Genomic DNA, 20,611 nt, shown 5'->3' on the forward strand with positions numbered 1-20,611 from the left:
CACGATCCTGAAACAGTTCCTGTTCTAGGCTTTTCTAACTGTTTTCAAATGGCTTTATTTAATCTTTTGAAAAGGAAAGAGGAGAGCATAAAATGAAGGGCAGACAAAAATGCAAGTTTCCTTAAGATTCTCAATTACAGCAACATAACCCAAACATCACAACAATTAACTGGCCATGCTTTCTGAATATGTTGTTAACATCTTTCATAATTGTGTTTGACTAGACTGACTTCTGCAGCTCAGCCAGAAATCATAAAATACAAGCTTGTATTTTATGACAAATGGTTTGCAGCAGCCTCCTTGTTTCTAAGAAGGAGCCCCAAGCACTTCTGATTGCTACAGCCCCAGCTGTAGGACAACGAAAATACAGTCCCTGATGATATGTAGGTCAGGGAACCTCTTTTTTTTTTTTTCTAAAAGCATCAAGCTGTCTCCTGTGAATATATTTAAATTATCTTTATTAAAACTTTCTATAATCTTTTACTCTTTTTGCACGTTGAGTAATGCAATTTAGTGGCAACTCTGGATTTCCTTACCATGCCATTTACACCCCCCCCCCCCCCCAATTCTTATCTTAGACTGGATGATCTGCCTGGATCATCAGACCACAGGAAAACATACAGAGCATCTAATCTTTATGGAATACAACCACATGTTCTCTCTCAACTCAATCCAGTACTCACACTCAAGAGTATACCCTTTGATAAAGTTCTGTATGTTCAGAACAGACCTCACTGGAATTAGGATACTAGTCCAGACAAAAGGATCAACCTGCCCAATAGACTGGTCTGGAGTTGGGAACAGACACTACCAAGTGTAGGATAATTCAACTGAGGACATATGCGTGGTTCTAGGCAGAAGTCCAAGTCCACTTGCTTTCAAGTACATTTGCCCAAGGGACTAACAATTTTAGAGGAGACGTCATGAACAAGAGACACTGCTGCCAGGGTAGGAGAATGCATACACAGAGCTTCCCCACGCTGCAAATAAGTCATTAGGCAGTGGCTTTGCTTCAAGTTTAGTGTCCCATCATGTTATTTCCAGTCTGTGTTGATACGTATAGACACATCCCAAGACCATGAAAGGCAGAGATTGTTCTTGGACATCCCTCCCTACTGTACATTTCTTTCTTTCTTCTCAAAGACTTGCAAAAAACCACTAAATTAATAGTTTCACAGTTTCCAGTTGAAAGACTTTTCATGGCAAGATGATATTTTCAACTAAATAAAAATTGCTGAGGAAAGTGCCTGCTTCCCTGAGAGGAAAGTTTCTTTGTCAGAAACCTAGGAACAGTATACCCCAGCTGTTTTGGTATAATTTACTTGGTTTTGTTTTTTTTTTTCTGTTTTTCTGCAACTTTAGACACAGGCTTTTTGTTGTTTTGTTTTGGCCAAAATTTCCAGCTCCAGCCAGTTAAGTGTTTCCTGCTCTTCCCTGTGCCATGTTGACTTTTCTCCCTCTGTCAAAGTGCTTCTTAAACCTCCTCTGAATATATACTCTTCCATGTCTTTGAGAGCTTTTTCTTCTTTTCCCCATTGTTATTTAAGATTGTGCTTTTATTGCTCAACATATTCCAAGAAGCATTTAGAATAAATGCTCTGTCAAAGACACTTATGTACAGTTGAGCCATATTATATTGTATATGAATCATGGTGGATGTTTCACAAACAAGGTTAGTCCAGCCAGATTTTCCAACTATATTAAACATAACTTTTTCAGACACAGTCTACTAGCCTTGTGATTAATCCTCCATATTGAAACTCACCTCATCTTTGGACCATGTCATTTCTGCCCACCAGGGACAGGAGCATGCTGCTAACACTTTCTCCTAATGAGGATAACAATCCTATGACAGAGCAATCTCAGCCAATTTTTATCTGCAGACTGCAGAGGAAAGGCCAACTTTGCAAAGATGTTCTCTTGCCATCCCTCCCAGTTTTATTGTCTATGACACCTTTAGACAGAGACCTCAGCTACATGGCCAGGAAAGAGAAAAGTCTAATGGAGGAAGGAAGCTTGTTTCACAGAGGACAATTTTGTGCCACATTTTATCTAATACTAATGAAGATTGCCAACAGCCTGGAAATCAATTCTTCTTGCCTGCTTTATTTAATCAGATATATGGAGAAGCTCAGGGAATACTGAATCACTTTTTACCCACCCACCACATTTTCCAAGGTGCATCTGCTACATTAAATCAGGTCCTTCTGGTAAAACTGAAACTCCACCTGATGAAGAGCAGCCTGATGGAGAGGCCTGAAAAATGAAGATGGTGGCAGCCCACTGCCCTGCAAGGGAGAAGCAACTAAAATTCCATGGAGAGAGAAAGACAAAACTACTCTAGAGGGTAATGAGCTGAGGGAGATATTTCTTCAAAACAGAAAGAAACTGTGAAGCTTCTGATATGGTGCAGTGAAGTAGCTGTGATACAAATATGTCCCAAACAGCCATTGAGGCTCTGTATGATTCCAAACTCACACAGTGGATGCTTTACAATGCACTTTTGTCCAGAACTTGGGTGGGAAAAGGAGGTTCCTCACCCAGCTCCTATACTAATGCAATAATCTTGCTTAGTCACAGAAAAATGGAGAGAAAAAAAAGAAAAGGAGAGGAAGTGACAAATAATCTGTGGGCAGCTGCTTACTTTCCAATTGGTTGTCCAGAAGGGGTGTGCTCCACTTCAAATCCTGCTTGTCTCAGTACATCAATCACAGTGTTGTTACCCAGGAAGTGACCTAAAATACAGGTAGAAAAGAGCACTGTCAATCAAACTGCTCCTCTCACTCAAGTTTCTCCTTTGAGACGCCAGCAACTAGAGCAGCTCCAAAAGCAAGAAAGGCACGTTATGCAATTTGTTGTAATTCAGACTCAGCTATTCACCAGGTAGCCACTGCAGCCTTTGGCAATGGGCAGAAGAGACTGCACAGCCCAATATGGTCTTCTTCCATCTTACTTATCCCTTCCTCCCCTCACATGGCCAAGGGACTGGGTGGATAAAATAAAACCTAGATGCATTGCTAGTCTAGCTTTAACTGTGCATGGACTAAATAAACCTCTAACATAGATATCAGAATCACCCTGCAGTGGCAAAAAGAATATTACTGGGCCTTTGACTCATGAACTGGAAGAATTTACAACCCCAGATGTCCACTCTGCCCATCATCATTCAGGGACAGCTGCTTATGAAGAAGCTCTGAAGCTGCTGCACTGCACATTCAGTGCTTATCTATCTAAACCAGCAGTGATTCAGGAATTGCTTCATCAACTACTGCTCAGCCACCTGCACAACAGGGTTGGGAGGAGTGGGGATGGCAACTTTATCTCTCCCATAACATGAAGACTTAGTCCTGTAAATCAGCTCTTTGCTGGAAGTGTAAAGGTCGCATTCCTATCCACAGAAGTAACAAAGAGCCCAATAAGTATTGCAGCATGTTCAGGCCTTGAAATAGTTTATTTAAGGGAGTCCTATATACTTGAGGTCTGAACCAAATCCCATTGGAGTCAATGGGAGCCCTCAAAGGGCTTTGGGTACAGACTCAATAAGGCAGTGTAATCCCTCCAAAGCTTTCAACTTATTGTCAGTCTCACATTGTTTTCAGGATGGGTTAGACATATTAAGTAAGGAGGCAAGAAGTCCACTAAGACATTTATTAAAGAACACGTAGCCCAATAACCTGTATTCAACTGTAGCTCATGGTGAATGTGAAATGTATATAAATATATACATGAATGACACCAAGAAAGGCCAGAACAATCCTCCTCCATTGTGTCCATTAGCTCCCAGCTCTGCAGGGTTGGGTGACCCCCATTTGTACCCAGGTCATCACGTTTCACTGCCAGCTCTGAATAGACCAATTCACCACCAGTGTACTAAGGCTTCTGCCTCCATGTACTTTTTGCCCCAGCACACCTTGCAGCAGGGAGTTCCACCACGTGCCTTGTGTAAAAATGCATTCCTCTGGTTTGCTGCTGCTTGGAGAGTGTGTGCTTGCCTAAAGTACAGGGGAAGTGTTTGCAGGAGATGCTTGTAACTGCCCAGCTCCACTGCAGAGCCAGATGCTTTGCACAGAAAAAAAATCAAGGCAGGTGGGACGTGCCCCGTCTCTCCATGCATGGCACTCTGTAAGGAGCTGGTGTAACCGTCAGCAGAGTCACCTCAGGGACACTTCACCCCTACTGCACAAGGCCTGTATGAATTTGAGGGTAATTCAGTCCCCAGTGTTCCCTAAGCCTGCATCTCTCTGCTCATGCTGCCAACAAGGGCGCTAATTCGGATCAGTTGTGGGAATGATGTAGTCGTATGGCTTTTAGTGCAACTTGCAAGCACTGCTAAGAGCTTTTAGCCAAAAGACATTTCTTTAAATGATTAAACGTGCATTTGCAGAGCCCAAGTGTGTTCCAGGATTCCTCCACTTCCTTTTAAGAAAACTCAAAACTTTATTTTCCCCTAACTTACTTATAACAAAAGCCAAAGGAGCAGAGAACAGTCCCAAAAATGTGTTACACACCCTCAGAGATTCAAGAAATGAGACATTTGTGAGTGATTAACTGGATTTGATCATATCCTGGTTTTTTATGCAGTGGCCAAGGCAAACAAAAGTCCCCATTCTGTCACTGACAAAGTGACGCTGAGGAACCAAAGTCGAAGGTGTCAAAGTCAGAAATGTTTCTGAGTCTGTGGTACAATGCTCTATTTTCCCTGAACCAGAGTCTTAAAGGCAAAGAGATTTTGTAATGTAAACAATTGTCCTGACTCCAACAAATCTTTGACATCATGACAGTACAAAAGAACCCAATTTTAACTGCTTTAAACCCAGGAAAAACAGTAACTATGCAGCAACTTTGACTCCTCATCCACAAAATGGCAGGACCACCAACAGTATCAGCTCCTCAGCAAAGCCCACAGATCTCTTCAAGTGATGGATGAAGACCAAAAGGTGATACCTCTTGGACTTCCCATTCCTGTCTCTGTGTGGAGACCATGCTGAAAGCTGCTAGCTTGCTGGACTGGTGATACGCTGTGCAGGATGGCAGGAAAACCTAAGTGTGATGAGATGTGTTTCCATTGGGTCAGTCATCTCGAGCTGTCCAGCCCTGTGCCATACCCCTTTCTCCTGAGAGCCTCCTCAGAGATCCAGGAGTTTGTGTCAGATTTAGACTGCAACTACAGGGAACAGAGGAGGTTTCTGCCAAGATAAAACCCATCCACTTGGGAAATGAATGTCCTCAGGACCTTTTCTGAGACCACGGTCTGAATTATTGTATCACAGATCTCCTTACCCTGTTCTCCAAGCCCTAGGTTTATTCTTTTAATTTTGCCTTTCCTAACATGGAGGAATAGCAGTTTCCATTAAAAAAAAACTCAGCAAGCTCCAAATCCCTGAATAAATGAATTTTTTTGTTACAAACTTCAATGTGAATGCAGTTATTTCATTTAGGTCCACAATTCAACACAAAGGTTTTCATTGTTGCACTTGAATCAAGAGAGAAGAAATAAAAACTAAACAAACCAAAACCAAAAACCAACTTCAAGTTGAACTCCAAATAACTCTCCATTCCACATACATTACCAGAGCCTGAAGCTTTAACAATGGCTAGGAAATGGCATGAGCAGGTCTTTGCAAAGCTTCACCTTTAGAATCCACTTAAAATTACTTGCATTATCCCACCTACATCTGGATAAATCATCACCCATCTCACCATCAGCTTGCTCTGTTAATACATCCTTTCCACCTGATTGCAAGATTTCTTTACAGACCAGCTCTGACTTCTACTTAACCTCCCTGCACAGTCAGAATTCACATATTGTGATGGGTTTTGTACCCATCTGTTTATTTTACATCACAGTAAAGCTGTCGTGGCCAACTCACCCTGTCATTATGCACACTACAACCAACTGAAGTCATGCTGTACCTCAGCAATGGAAAAACTGAAACTCTGCATGCTCAGACCAACAGTCTTCCCACCTGACATCTTCCCAATAGTGGTCCATGGTATCCCACGGCATGCAGCTCCTCAAGACCAGAGATATGTGGAAGAGGAATGTTTGAGAAAAACGATGGCACTTGAGAGGTCCAGTGAAGGTGGGCAAAGTGAAATATGAAATCACCCTCATGTCATTGCTGTACTTCCAGGGTTAAAGAATTCCTGGAAGAAATGTCTTGGCTTGCCTCCTGCTGCTAAGCCCATCATAATTATCCTTCCCAGTTTTAAAATCCAGGAAAATTTCCTATAGGAGAAATTTCTTACATGAAAGCACTCTCCTTGGTCACCTACAACTTGAGATAAGGATTCACTTTTTAGATACTGACAACAGTACAATATTTTGACAGCTTATGGCAGGTAACAAAACCCACTTTAACCTGTATATTAGAGACAACTGAGCTCAGCGTCAGTGAAAAACATCAAATCCCTGCCTCTAGCTGCCCATAAGTCCAAACAGAATATGTAACAATTGTCAGGTTTTTTAATAATATGACTAGATTTAATTTTTATTTATAGACATTAAAAAAAATATAACTTTATCTATATATGTGTGTGTGGACGCTTCTGCTCAAAACTTTTAAAAATTTCTCTGTCTAGCCTGAACATTTTTATTAAAAAACAAAATAAATCAAGAAAATCTAAGTATTTAAAAGTTAGTGCATCTAGAGACATATCAGCCAGATTAGAGAAACAGGGCAATGCTCTTGCTTCTCTGTCACTATTCCCTCTTCAGTCTAAAGCTGAATAAACTATTCCTGTAGTATTAACCAAATTTACCTTGACAGCTGATGAAAACTAGATCCAAGAGGTCAGAACACCAACTGCCTCGGGAAATCCATGCAAGTATGGGAAGAGGAGAGAAAGCAGACAGAAAAGATTTTCTAGATAGGGACTTGAAGGGAAAGTCTGTATGTGGGCATGGGAATATGCAGGATGGCCTCTCCTAACAGCTTAAGATAAAAAAAAAAAGGGAAAAGGAAAAGAAAAAAAAAAAGGTGCAGATGCAGTTCTTCCATCCTCTAAGGATAAGGAGATACTCATGGAATTTGCTTGAGGACAAGACTCAGTGCTAAACAAAGTGGTATTGTAGCTTGAACACAAACACAGTGAAGCTCACAGCACTTGGGGGTGTTTCTTCATTAATTTTGATGAAGCCAAGATTATTCTCCTTTCACTCATAGCTTTTTTTTTTTTTTTTCTAGACAGAAGATCTGGAGACACTGGAGGAACATGTTAAACAGCATGGTTGGTAACATTAAACAAACACCTTCCATGCCTGGTTTTCTTTTTTTATTTTTAATTAAGAACTGTGCTTTGGACTACACAAAGCAGATGCATGTAATGCATTTCCTTATCTCCCCAAGGTTTCATTTTTCACTGGAAGAAAGAAAGAAAGAAAAAACCCTTTTTTTTTTTTACTTTAAGGTGAAAAATACATGGTTTCCATAAAACATGTGCATGCACACACACTGCTGCAAAAATGCATTCTCTTCCTTTCTTACTGGAATATCCTGAGGCAGAACAGACATGACTTTTCTAACTGACCATGGAAACTGAAGTTCTCCTTTACTACTGACCATAGAAACTAAAGCTCTCCTTCACCATTTCAGACATTCTGGTGACCTCCACCAATTATGTACCTAAGCATTGGGCTGCATCCCTCAAAAGTTAAATGAACTTGGGTGTTCCTATACAGAAAAAAAAAACCAACAAAACTTATTTTGATGACATAAGCAGAAAAACTGTTTTTAAGCAGATGTTATGTACTTTATCTAGGTCTAGAGATCTACTACAAATTACTTTGTCTCTTCGTTTCTCAATTCTTTGTTCCATGGCTTAGAAGGATAAAGGGGTACAAAAGAGCCGGAGATAATTCCCTCACAAAGGACCTCCATTGCCAGAGCCTTTGAAGTTGTGCTAAAAAAGCCTTGCTAGCCCATTAGCTGACACACAGCAGAAACCTGAACTGTTTCCATGCACACTACAAGCAGAGCTATTTTCTGCACAATTAGTCATAAAAAGGGCCAATGTAAACTGTGTCGGGAGGTCTCAATTCTTTACATTCTCCACACAGTGAATCAGACGTTATGTATAACGTTTTGTTGCCATTTAGACCTCGGGCTGCTCTGCAATCAGGAGGCAGCAGTCTCTATTCCTCCTCCTCTCTCTGTCCTGATTTTCCTGCCTCTTGGCACCATCGGAGCATTTCTGGGAGGTAGGATTCACAAGACTTAGTGTAGGCAAAAATGCAAATGCCAAAAGCTGCACGTTCACAGCTGGGGCAAATATTGGGTCCTCTGCTTGCTGCCTCCAGAAGTGTGCCTCCATTTCTCTTGTTCTGAGAATGGTCAAACTGAATGATGAATGCATCAAGAAGTGGCTGTAGTGAGGAGCTAGAGCAGACAGTTCAGGCAATGAATTTTATCTGAATTTGCTAATTTCTCCATTATAGCATTCCGCTCTAATCCAAAGGTCTCTGGGTAACAGCACAAATTTACTGGGGTGAACCACAGGACATCCCACATTACTGTCTCCTGTCATTGTAGATGTCCCAGATCCATGACAGGGAATTAGTTTCACGGATAAACCCTCAAAATGTTTAATTCCCTTCCACTCCTCCCCCAGCATCATAGCTGTTTCTACCCCTGCACCCAGCCATTATTTGCCAATGAAAATAATCCTTTAAAAATTGGAGGCTCTTTCACCCTTTCTCACAATGACTCAGATTTAGACCATTATCTCTGCCAAAGGATCACTCCTCTTTCTTCCTAAACCACTTTCCTGAAATCTTACACTAGTGGTAGGGATTGCCTTGAATCAGTATCTCAAGTGTACTCTGACAAGGAGCAAACAGACCTGCACACAGGTCTTCCTTTTGCAAGTTGGATTTAGATGTCTCTAAAAGTCTCCTCCAGCCTGAGTACCCATCTACTGTGAAGTGTCTTATCAGAGTACAAAGAGTGACACCAGGTAACAGATGATGTGGCTGATGTGCAGCATCTAGTGATGAGTAGGACGTTAAGAGTCCCCGAAAAATGTTATTGTAGATTTTACCGATAACAAGAACAAAATTAACACTTGTAGGGGTGCAGCAAGGGAATTCTCTGGGAATGGCTGGAAGGACTCCAGTGTGTCCCCCAGTTGGTACGAAACGTGAGCCACACTCCATGCCAGAGGATGAGACACACAGTGTTTGTGCCATCAGCATCCCAAATGCATCCCTAGCCACACCTCAGACCAGATACAACAAAAGCTTTCTAGAGGCTGGTGTGTTCAGGTTCAAACCAAGAGCTGAGTGAGGGCTTTTCAAAGAGGAAGTGACTTTCACAGATACAACACAGCACTGAGAGCACCCTGGGGCAACTCCTGGATAGTAACAGCACTCAAATGCTAGGACAACAGATGCTATGAGAGACAAGCTCATAGCTGAGTGAACTGGCACCCCACAAAAACTCAGCAGCCTCAGAGACCACCCCCACTAGGTCTGTTGATGATACCCCAACCACAGAAGAAAGTACTTGGTGCTCAGACAAGGCTGGGAACTCCACCCCCACCTTTCAGAAAAGTCCATCAGCCCAGGTTGCTGGTTTTGCTCTGCTGCAGAACACGGTTTTGCACTTGGAAATTTCAGCATTACGCAGAAAGCTGGGAAGGAGAGCTGGAGATGTCAGGAAGGAGCTTTCTTCCTCCCCTGTTTGGCAGGAGTATGCCTTAAAAAATACTTTGCACAAGCCACATGCACTGGTCTTGTAAAGCAGGCTTTCATCATAGCCTCCTTCATCATGCCACCCCTTCTCCAAGGCAGATGGAGAAGTAATTTTCCCTTTCTTGTTTGATGTTGTTATTCTCTGCAGTTGTGAGGAACTGACTCATAGCCACTTTTGGAGAGTCATGGGAAGCAAAGCAATAAAACATAAAAGGCCAAAGCATGCAGCACTTTGAACGTCCAGCAATCCTCCCATGGCTCTCCATTCTTTCCTTGCATGCAATCACCTCTCTCCCCTCTCACCCGTGAGCACTTACAGAATATGGCTCTGGAGAAAGGCCACACCATAGCTGGGGAGTAAGAATGGAGAGACAAGGGGCCAAAAGTTGAGAGGGTTATTCCAGCTTGACACCAGGGTAATGGAGCACAGATTTGTGCTTCCCTGGGGTGTCCTTGAAATCTGCAGTGCAATATTAAACTCAAAGCATCTCAGTCTGAAGGACAGAGAGATTCTCACAGACTTCTAGCTTCTTGTTGTCCTTCAATATAAAAAATCCCTTTGTGTCTCCCCTTCAGCTCTCTCTTTCTGCTCAGCCCTTCCTAACCTTCCTCCTTATTGAGGGTACAAAGCTCTTCTGGAGGCATCCAAATGTCACCCACTGGAATTCCTTCACTGGAAGTTGCCTGGAGTGCAAGGCATGGAGCCTTCAACAGGCTCAGCATGAAATGGGACCAAGCTTACCAGTCTGGGACTGGTGCTATGCTTGCACATCTCTCTGCTTTCAGACCCCATACAGTGCCATCAGGTGGGCTCAGCCACTCAGTTTTGTGCTGCCTTCCAAGTCTTTGCACTTTCCCTAGCAGACTAGCCCTAAATATGTGATGAGAAAAACAATACCATTATTTTATTTTTGGTACAAAACCCTCAATTTTCTTCAAGTCTAAAGCAGCTGTTTCACTTATGTTAAGAAAAACACAAGTGAGAACTGAAGTGAGGTCACCTCCCAAGCATCTCCTCTGGCCTCTGTGTCAGACCACAGCAACAACTGAGCTGTGTCAGAACAACACAACAGGGTTCATAGCTGCGTCACACATTTCAAAATGAAGTGACTACTCTAAGCTGGTCAGTCTCACTGAAGAGGATGGACACCTCCACAGAGCAATTCATTCCAACATTTCAAATACCAGGTTTGGGAAGAACATAAGACCTCTGTTCAGTTCCCTTTCCATTGACCACGTGAGTTTAAATACTCCTTTTGCCTCAGCATCTATCAAACATGGCATGATGGACCACCAAGTTACCCTGTCATTGCCCAGTAGCTCCTGAACGCTTCACAGAGCCCATCCTTCAGTCTTCTGCCATGTCCCCCACCTTTCTTGCCATGAAAGAGTTTGCAAGGGAGGGGGAGCTGTATTGATCTGTGCTGGACAATGTGCTCTGGTTCGTTATGGGATCTTCTGGGGTATTTCAAATTTGATATTTATTTTCATGGTATTTTCATGGAGTTTTCCACAGAGGTCCAACAGATGATGACCCTTTCAGTATATAAACTTAAAGAAATAACTCACTGGATACCAAGGACCCAAGTTTAAAGAGCAGAAAGAAGTGGATGAGTAACTCACAATATCCTATTACCTCAGCCCAGTATGTTTGAGACTTGATGAATTCAATCCCTTCCTGACTATGCTAAGGAAAAGACCCCTTGAGGGTAAACAATGAAGCCTACAGATTTGAATTGTTTATTTTCTAAAATGTGTTTGCTGGTATAAGCTGGAACAACTTACAAGGACAAGAAATCTGTAGGGGGAAAATGACGTGGGCAGGGCTGCAGTAAAGGTTTGAATGTTGCTTTGCCCCCAGGTTTTATTGTGAGTGCAGACAAGACTTGCTCAGTCTGAGATATCCATAGATAATGGTTACTGGCATTTTCCCCTATAGCAGAATGCCATGATCACACTGGGTTTCCTTTTTTTTTTTCTTTTTTTTTCTAAATGTCCATGTTCATCACAAAGTCATGTTGTTGGGAACACACCTTTCTATACATGATCCTCTTCCATGGACAAGGCCAATACACAACATCTCATGAACTTCACCCACCCCCAGCACTGCAGCAGGAGACAAGGAGATGAGTCTGAGGAAAATCAAGAGAAATCTAGAGAAAATGCAGCATCTCTAAGAGTCTTCTCTGGATGCTGACACACCTCAGAGACTGGGCCAACTAGCTCAGACCATCAGATCACCTAAATGCAGATGGCCTGCTATGAAATGCACTATCTTCACATACAATATTGTTTGCAGAGTGTCATCAACACCTTAAACAGTGAGGAAATTGGTAAGGAAATGAAGTCTCATTTTTTTGCCCAAGGTGCCTCATTAGTGTTCTTGCAGCCTTGCTGACGTAGACAACATGTTCCCATCTGAACCCAAGTTACCAGATCTTTTCATCTAAGCCACTGCCTGGCCCCCTGGACAGCCACCACAGTAAAGTCCCGACAGCTGGTGCTAGGCAGGTAGCCTCCGAGCAAAGTGTTTCATATCCCATCACAAATCCCCCAAGCCATCCCAAACTAGTCTGGAATGCACATGGATCTGCTTGCCAAAGTCAAGAAAGGGTAGGGGGGAGAACACTTGTTTCCATACCTCCCAGCTCCATGCTTTGCTCCACTTTGCAAACAAGGTAACTGTGAACATGTTACCAAAACACCTACAATAACTTGATGGAGTCTGAGCTCAGGGCAGCTTTGAGCCTTGGAAAACAACTTGGTCAGCAAAACAGCTTTTTGCATGTATAGTGTCTTATTGAACTTGTAGGGAAATTTTTGAGGCGTGGCCAAGTGAGGACTAGATCTTGTGAGGCTTTGACTTTTTCTTAGGACAGACCAGTATCTTGAAATGCAGCACCTCTGCCTTAGGCAAAAGCTGGTAGGTAATAAGGAGGTACTTAGCTTGGTGTAGGAAATAAATAGTGGTGAGGACCCTAGTACAGAGAGCTCTGGGAATCAGAAGTCTAGTGACTTCCAGAGCTGGACTATTACATTTGTCTAATCCTTTTTTCGCCTCATGGATGCATTTAGCTTCCACGATATCCGATGGCTACACTGTAATTATGCCCAGTGTGAAACAGCATTTCCCCATGCTTGTTGTGAACCTGCCCACTGATCATTTCATTAGGCTTCCCCCTGTTCCTTCAGTTTGCTGAAGCACAGCTCTAAACAGAATTTAAAAAAATGTAATCTTGCTCTATTGTGAGATTAAACTATGCCAGGGAGGTTGGTTGGGGGCAATATCTGTAAATTTATGAAATTACTTCAAAACTCTACAAGCCAGGCTGTCATTTTCTGTTTGAAAATGACCTTGACAACCACAAACCCAAGCTCCAAGATGACAGGACACAGATCTTTGCTTGGTATTTCTGCTTGTGACCTCACAGTCAGCTGTTTTACAGACTACACTGGTTTCCTCATCTTTTCCAGAAGGCTCTTTCTGCTGGTTTATGTGGATTGTGGATGTCTCACAAGTGAAAAAAACCACAGTGATGCAATAGCACAAAACACAGCAATTCATCAGCAAATCGCTGGCCCTTGAAGTTTATAGACACCAGGACATACTCTCTGCTGGAGCTGAGAGCACCAAGACTTTCTAGCCTGCTTCTCAATCAGGGCCCTGTTGGTACAGGAAAACAAAAGCCATTTTCCCAGACTTTTTAAAAGAGGAAACTCTTCAAGAAAACCAAAACCCAGCCTCGTTAGTCAGTACCTTTTAAAATATAAAATGTCTATATATGTTAATTATTTTAACTAAAAAAAACTTCACATTGTTAAGACCATTCATGCTTTTCCCAGAAAAATCCAGCTGGCCACTGGATGTCACTGTTGTTGCAGAAAAACACACCAGAAAGTTCACAAGTCAGGCTGTGAATAAGGTGAGGTAAAGTCTCTCAAACTTGGAAAAGGCCTTTTTTCTTTCAGTTAACCAGCACTGTCCCAGTGGCACTTGGAGGCTGCCCCCCACCAATGTGAACAACTGGAGGCAAGGGGCACAAAATGGCACTGAGGTCTCCATCACCATCTGAGGCAAGTCCTTCATGGAGCTCATGGACCCTCTTCTTGCTAAGTGCCCTCTGGTTTACTGAGATCTATCCCCACTGAGTCCCCGGGTCTGCTCAACACATTGAACCTGATCTCCAGTCTGGGCTCAACCCTTTCTCCTCTGCCATAGGGCACAACATGCTGCAGCAATCATGCTTCCAAGCTTCTCTGTGACCATGGATTAAAAACAATTACATATAGTTTTCCTCTGTGGTTTTAGCTGGCACTGCTGAAAGGGCAGCTTAGTGCACTTGCCTGATTTTCAAGGTTTGAGCTAATATCTCCATCGAAAACAGCCCTGTGTTATGTACATCATTTACCTCTTCTGAAATTACACCAGGCATCTCCAAATCCACTCAACCACACATAGGAAACCTGCAAGGAGGACCACATTGCAGACATTTGTTAAGCTGCTTAATATGGTGTTGAAACTCCCTCAGATACATGTGATGTGGGAAGAGATCTAGAGTACCTACATTTGGAGATCTGTCTCTTTTTAAGTGAAAAGCACACCCAAGGCTGTGGAATAGTAGAGAATTGGGCTAGAAAATACCCATTTAAGTCCATTTAAGTGTCATAAATCAGGATAAACTCTGCCAAGGCATGATGGATAAGATCAGCTTTGACCCTAAGGATGCTGTTGTAAATTAGGAAAAAGATCTCCCTAGGATGCTTTGATGGCAGTATCTTTTAAGCATTAGGAGATTCCTTGGCTGTGTCTTTTCTTTATTATTTTTTTTCTTTCTTTAAGAACAAAATAGAAGAAAGAAATGCTTTGGGAAGGACAGACAGTCCTGTGATGGAAAAAGTGGGGGTTTCAAGCCAGTAATGGGAAAGACTCTACTAGGAGGGTCAGTACATCTTATCTGTCAAAGAAACCATCTGTGCAGTGTGAAAAGAACATAAAATAGTCCTGTGGCATTTAGATATTCTCAGCTGTAAAGTTGCTTTATGACTACAAGCATTTGTCACTCTCAAGCTCATATGCCACCTCTCTTGGACACTACCTGCCACACCCCAACAGTGGTGAGCTCCATCCTGAAAATTCTTCAATTTGTGAGCTCCTTCTGCATGCAAACAGCTGTATCAAGCCTCCACATGCCCTTGCACAAAGGATACCTTGCTCACAGATGTTAAATTTAAACAACCAAAAGGCATGGAGAGCTGCAGTCCTGCAGTACTAATCCATATATGCTACCCATGCTGAGAACTTCTTTATTAAAAATGTATCCCTATCAAATGTGTATCTACATTCCACTCTTTACTATTTCTCTTTGTGAATTCCACCCACACAGCTCTATTCTCAGCCACATGGCCAAACATCCTGACTAATTTCAATTTAGTGTTTTTACATATAAACACACAGATTTTCTATATACATCCATGTTACGAGCAAGCAGAAATATTTGATTTGAATCACCACTGCATTACTCTGGTTTTACACTGATATAAACACTAGCGGTTTTCACTGTTATCTCCTGCTTCCCAGCTGTGAACATCAGGGGAAAGGAGCAACAATGAAGATAAGCACAATTTATCTGAATATCCCTCTCAAGATATTGGCCCAGTGAGCAGACCTCTAGTGAAACCAGAAAGAGGGAGATTCAGGGATCCTGTTAGTTTTCCATGACACGGCTGTCCTCTCTGACACATCCAGAAGTTGAGTAAGTTATGGAAGTTCAGAAACCTCAAAATACACACAACAGATTTTGAAAAACATTGTGGTTACGTGGGTTCAAGCATGCTTGAGGAATATGTTAAGATCCAAGCAAACAATCTACATCTTCGCCCTCTTTCTGTTAACACACGAGCGTGTGCACAAAACCCTGGGCTTGTGTTGCAATTTGTAGCTCTGTTATTCACAGCCTTCATTAAAGAATAACAGCCCCTGTTTGAGCATCATGAGGCAAAATTGTTCACACATGTGGACCAAACAGACACATCAAGGCTGCACCCTTATGGTTTCTGAGTGACAAGCTTAATAAGATTATGCTTGATCTTTCTTTTAATAAAGCTGGATAACATTCAAGCAAAGCCTGGGTTTTGTTTTAGTGGTGCATTAAGGGAACCCAGAGTTTGACACAGCTGGAGGCCTGAACCATCTAACAAAACTTGGCACTGCCAGCATTCCCTTACGATCTCAGACCTCACATAATGAATATTTATATCTATATACACACACACATTAAATACCTATCATTAGATGGTCAAGGTCAATGCTCTGGGTAACAGAGTTGGATGTAATATCAAGAATGATGATGGTTCTTTTTTTTCTGGTGTTATGAATCACAAGAATTAAGCAACCCACAGTTTAGAGAGTCTGCAACGTGATGGACTGCTTTTAAACCACACATACCAGAAGGAAGGAGTATAACTCCAAGAAATAACAAAAGCAAAAGAGAAGTGTCATCACCTTACTCTTTAAACCTGAACACAGCAGAACATGGTGACTCCTGCTTAACTTTAATAACACCAGCAGCCTCAGCTGACTCCAGGGGAAGCAGTTATTTGCTTGAGATAAGTTAGGGCTCACGTGTTTTGAAGCATTATGGGTTAGAAGCTAAATAGTGTTAGCTGAGTCACGCTGATTTAAAACACCACTGCAACAGGCCCAAAGATTACAAAAGACAGAACACAAAGAAATCACTTAGAGGAACAAGGAAGGTATAATACTGAATTTTTGTTCGGGGAAAAATGAAAAGAAAAACAAAAAGGCTCCTCTCCAATCTCTCTAATTAAGGCTTTACTGTTGGAAAAGGAAAGCTTCCGTAAGGATAAACTGAGCAGTCCCATCTTCTCTTTCTCTCATCTCTGCCAGCTGTTACACTAAGGGTACAGATACGCTCAGGCTGTGTCTCTGTGTACATGTGCCAGCCCTACAAAGACACCAGTGGGCCTCAGGCTCAAACAGGGAGTTCATGATGGAGCTGGGAACTGGATAAAAATGAGGAGAGGTTGGCTTAGGCTGTGTAATTTACTTGGGATAACACAAACAGTTCCCAAGTTACATTTGCTGAGAAATACATAAGAGATTTAAGAGTACTGAAATACTGTCTTGTGCCGTTTCCAATACAAAAAACCATGGTATTATTTCAAAGCATTCAGAAATAATTTACTGAAATGTAATATACGTTCATTTCATCTCAAAAAGAACACAAACACGGACATTAAATTAAACAATTAAACACTCTGCACAGCCTGAATTTTCTTCCAGGCTTTTGTTTTGGTGAGAAAATGAAAACATTTTTGTTCGGCATTGACCCAATACAACATTTCCTTCAATCATCTGGTTCAGCCAGCAAAACAAGACATAAATAATTTCCACTGTGCTAAACTGAGCCCAGGTCTGTGTTAATGTGGATGAATTCCTGATCCTCAGCCTCCTTCTTTTCCTTGAGATCTACAGGCAGTACCTTAAAGCCTGAGCAAGGTGGTGGGACCTGCTCTGAGGCTTAAGCGTATATCCATGGACAAGTGGTTCACGCTAAAGATGATGCAATATCTGACCATGGAGAAGTGAGCCAGGATGGCTACTTGGCAGAACCAAACAATCTGTTTGCAGAGTCCCATCTTCTTCCCTAAACGGCAGTAACAAGTCTCGCATTGAATTCAAGGGAGCTGATCAGAGCTTTGTGCTACAGAAAAGCACATGGGAAAACTGTGATTCCTTCTGTCTTCAACTCAAAGCACTCAAATTCACTTCTGGGGGCTATGTACTTGTCCAGCCCAGCTCTTTATTCTTATTTACAGCACTTAAAAGTCTTCCCTTATGTCCAATCTGATCAGAATCTCACTGAAACCAACAGAAAAAAGCCTAGAAGGCATCTCCTGTGCAACCTGTGGCCCTTACTTTCAGCTGGTTTGAAGACAGAAGAGCTCCAGAGCACTGAGCACGTGCATTTCAAGGTGAGCGGAACATGAACAGGAGAAAAGATCCTCTTGCCTAAACAGAGGCCCATATTAATCAGTAAAAGCACTAAGAAAATATGCACTTGTGCAGGAATCCAGCCAAGAATTATCTGCTTCAATCATTATCTGCTCCCTTTGCTGCATGAAACCGAGATCACCTCTGACTGAAATAAAAAATTCACTGCCTTCCCTATTTATTGGTATTTTTGTGTCCAAACCCTGCATTAGTTTTCATCCCACCAAACTCCACCTATGAAGCTTTAGCACTGTATTTTGGCTGACTATTCTGGGCTATTATATAAACCTTTTGGCATTAGCTTGTCCCACATTTCTCCCAGCCTCCACACTTTTTCTCACAGCCAAGTTTCTGCAAGAAACAAAACACTTTTCATTTAGGCCAATTAGCTCAAGAACGTCAAAAGAAAAAAAAAAATAATCAAAAAGCTTTGGGTCAGTGACAAGAGCAATAGAGAGGCCAAGAAAATTAAAGGGACTTGTTCTGAAAATGTTTTTTACTATGTCAGAGCCAATTCCCAATGGAGTGAAACAAGAAAAACATTCCTAGAGAGATTCGAGATCTGTCGTGAATTCCCGAGGCCCATTAAGAAGTCTCACTTTCCCCTCTGTCTCTCATTCCTTTCCAAGGTACCTCATGGGGCTCCAGAAAGAGGATCTTAAGTCAGGAGATCTGGACAGTCATCCCAGGCATTCACAGTCACAGTGATCCAAGGGTTTAGGAATCCTACAGTAACACTCTGAAGTTTATCTTAGTTTTGAAGAAAAAAAATAAAATAAACAAAATTTAAAAATAAAGTGGAATCAAAACTCTATTTGAAAATATTTTCTTTGTGGTTCCTCTCAAGAAACACTCACTTGGTTTCCTTGCAAAGTAACTGCTCTGTGCCCATGTTGCCCCATCTTTTAAGAGAAGCATTATCCACTTGCCTCCAGGAGAACATAGTTCTCACTATAGTCCCACTGCAAGCCTGTGCATTGATACAACTACTGACAACTGAACTTTGGAAGGAACATCAGGATATCACAACTGCTATCTTGCCCACCATTGCCACAGTGCTTATCACTGACTCCACGTGGAGGACAAGGAGCTCCACCAGAGTAACAGACACCTCTTCTTTTTCCAAGCTTATAGACATCAAACCCATAGACTTGTTAGAACTGAGACTCACCTCTCAAGTTGTTTGAAGTATTAATTCAAAGGATTAATAATATCAGTTTTACAGTATCCAAGACTGCTATCAGAGGAAAAAACATCACTGTTTTCCAGCTGAGCTTTATTTAGTGATGGACTTTGCACTTCTTAATCTCTCTGGAAAATAAGTGCCACATGGCATCATAATATACTGAGCAAGGAGTAGTCAGGCTCCCAGCGAATAATTCATAAAGACATCCTTTGGGTCAGGTTTTATGATGCTCTTTGTAGGACAATGCCATGAGTTGATCTTGAGTATTTCACCATGAGAACAAAATACTCCTCCTGACATGTAGCTCTGTGTTCATGGGTTCATTTTTTCTGATGATTAATTCTGAGTTCATGCAGAGTGTGCTCAAGATTACACGGATTCATATTCAGTTGACCATATCTGAGAGGATTATTTTAGCGTGCCCCAGTTTATGGCCCATAAAACATGATCCCTCTTGTCTCTCTGTTTCTCTCACTCTGCTAGCAGTATTATTCTAACAACCAGTACTGGGAACTCATATTATCAGCATAACAATGGAAAACAGCAATTTTTCTCTATGAAAACCAGCTCTCATTCAGTGCATTACACTTGCTCTGCTCTCAGTGCCAACAGCCAAACAGAACTCATCAAAACTTCAAAGTCTTTTGAGAGAAACACCCTTTATACTAACTCAACATTTCAGGTTTGCCACAGACTTGATAATTTTTTGGTGTGTCTAGTACATATTACTGCTGTCACTAGTGATACCTGAACAAGACAAAGCACAGTGGAAACACCCTGATCCTGACTGAAGCTTTTGCTTGTGCGTCTCTGAAGAGCTGTGACCCGTGTTACCTACACCGGAAGATGTTTTCTTCTCTACCCAAGAGACTGATACTGGCAGCACAGCATTGATCATGGCATGCAGCAGGCAGATGTGCTGTCTGATAACTTTGGCAATGTCTGACCATCTTTCCTATAATGGTATCATTATCTTGAGCCAACTGCCAGCTGGTCTGAGTGGTGCTTCATGCACAAAACAGAGAAGCTTTCAACTGACAACACCCTGTAAATTATACATAGCAATATAATTTCATGTGCAGCCCTCAAAGATCTCCAAGCAGTTCAAGAACAGAAATTAGGGTCCAATGCTGTGACCCTTGCTTAACAAGTGTGAGCTAATTAGAAAGCTGTCCCATTTAAATAAGCAGAGTTGCTTGCAGAAGTCTGTTTAAAGTGCAGCTGTGCAATTTCTTTTTTTAAAAATAAATCAAGACAGTATGTATACTGTGGTCGTTTCTCAAAGCTGCAGCCCAACCATATCTCCTGCTGCTGCATTAAAGTAACTGAAACACGGAGTGTTTCCATTCCAGAAAACCCTGTTGCTGGTCAGTAACACAGGCACTTTGGAACCAACAAACAATCTTTTTTCCAGATTTGCAGGCAACATACAATATACTTATGTTTTGCTAAGTAGCCTAAATTCACACAACTCAGTAGCTGAGCCAGAACTTGTGCTGCATACAGCCTCGCCTGAACCAACAGGAAATGCAACTTGCTCGTGAGAAAGAACATTTGAGCTATAACCTTGGAAGTAAAATCCCTATAGCAACAAACCATACGAAGCTACTAGTTTTCAGTATCATCACTGTTGTGACCAGAGTTGCTGGGATTTTCCTCCGGTATTCTCATGCATCCCCTTCCATCCTGTGTCCTCACAACTGCACACAGAAAGCAGAGG

At 42.0% G+C, this 20,611-nt stretch overlaps 1 protein-coding gene across 1 annotated transcript in view; it reads right to left on the bottom strand.

Moving 5' to 3' along the window:
- The window catches only part of TRABD2B (TraB domain containing 2B), a 281,339-nt gene that overhangs the window by 42,558 nt on the left and 218,170 nt on the right, over positions 1-20,611 (bottom strand). Inside the window, exon 5 of the mRNA XM_051624831.1 lies at positions 2,645-2,735. Coding sequence (XP_051480791.1) covers positions 2,645-2,735 — 91 coding nt within the window. The remainder of the gene's footprint in view (positions 1-2,644; positions 2,736-20,611) is intronic.

The sequence above is a fragment of the Apus apus genome, chromosome 7 (assembly GCF_020740795.1).
Source record: "Apus apus isolate bApuApu2 chromosome 7, bApuApu2.pri.cur, whole genome shotgun sequence".
NCBI classification, from domain to species: Eukaryota; Metazoa; Chordata; class Aves; order Apodiformes; family Apodidae; genus Apus; species Apus apus.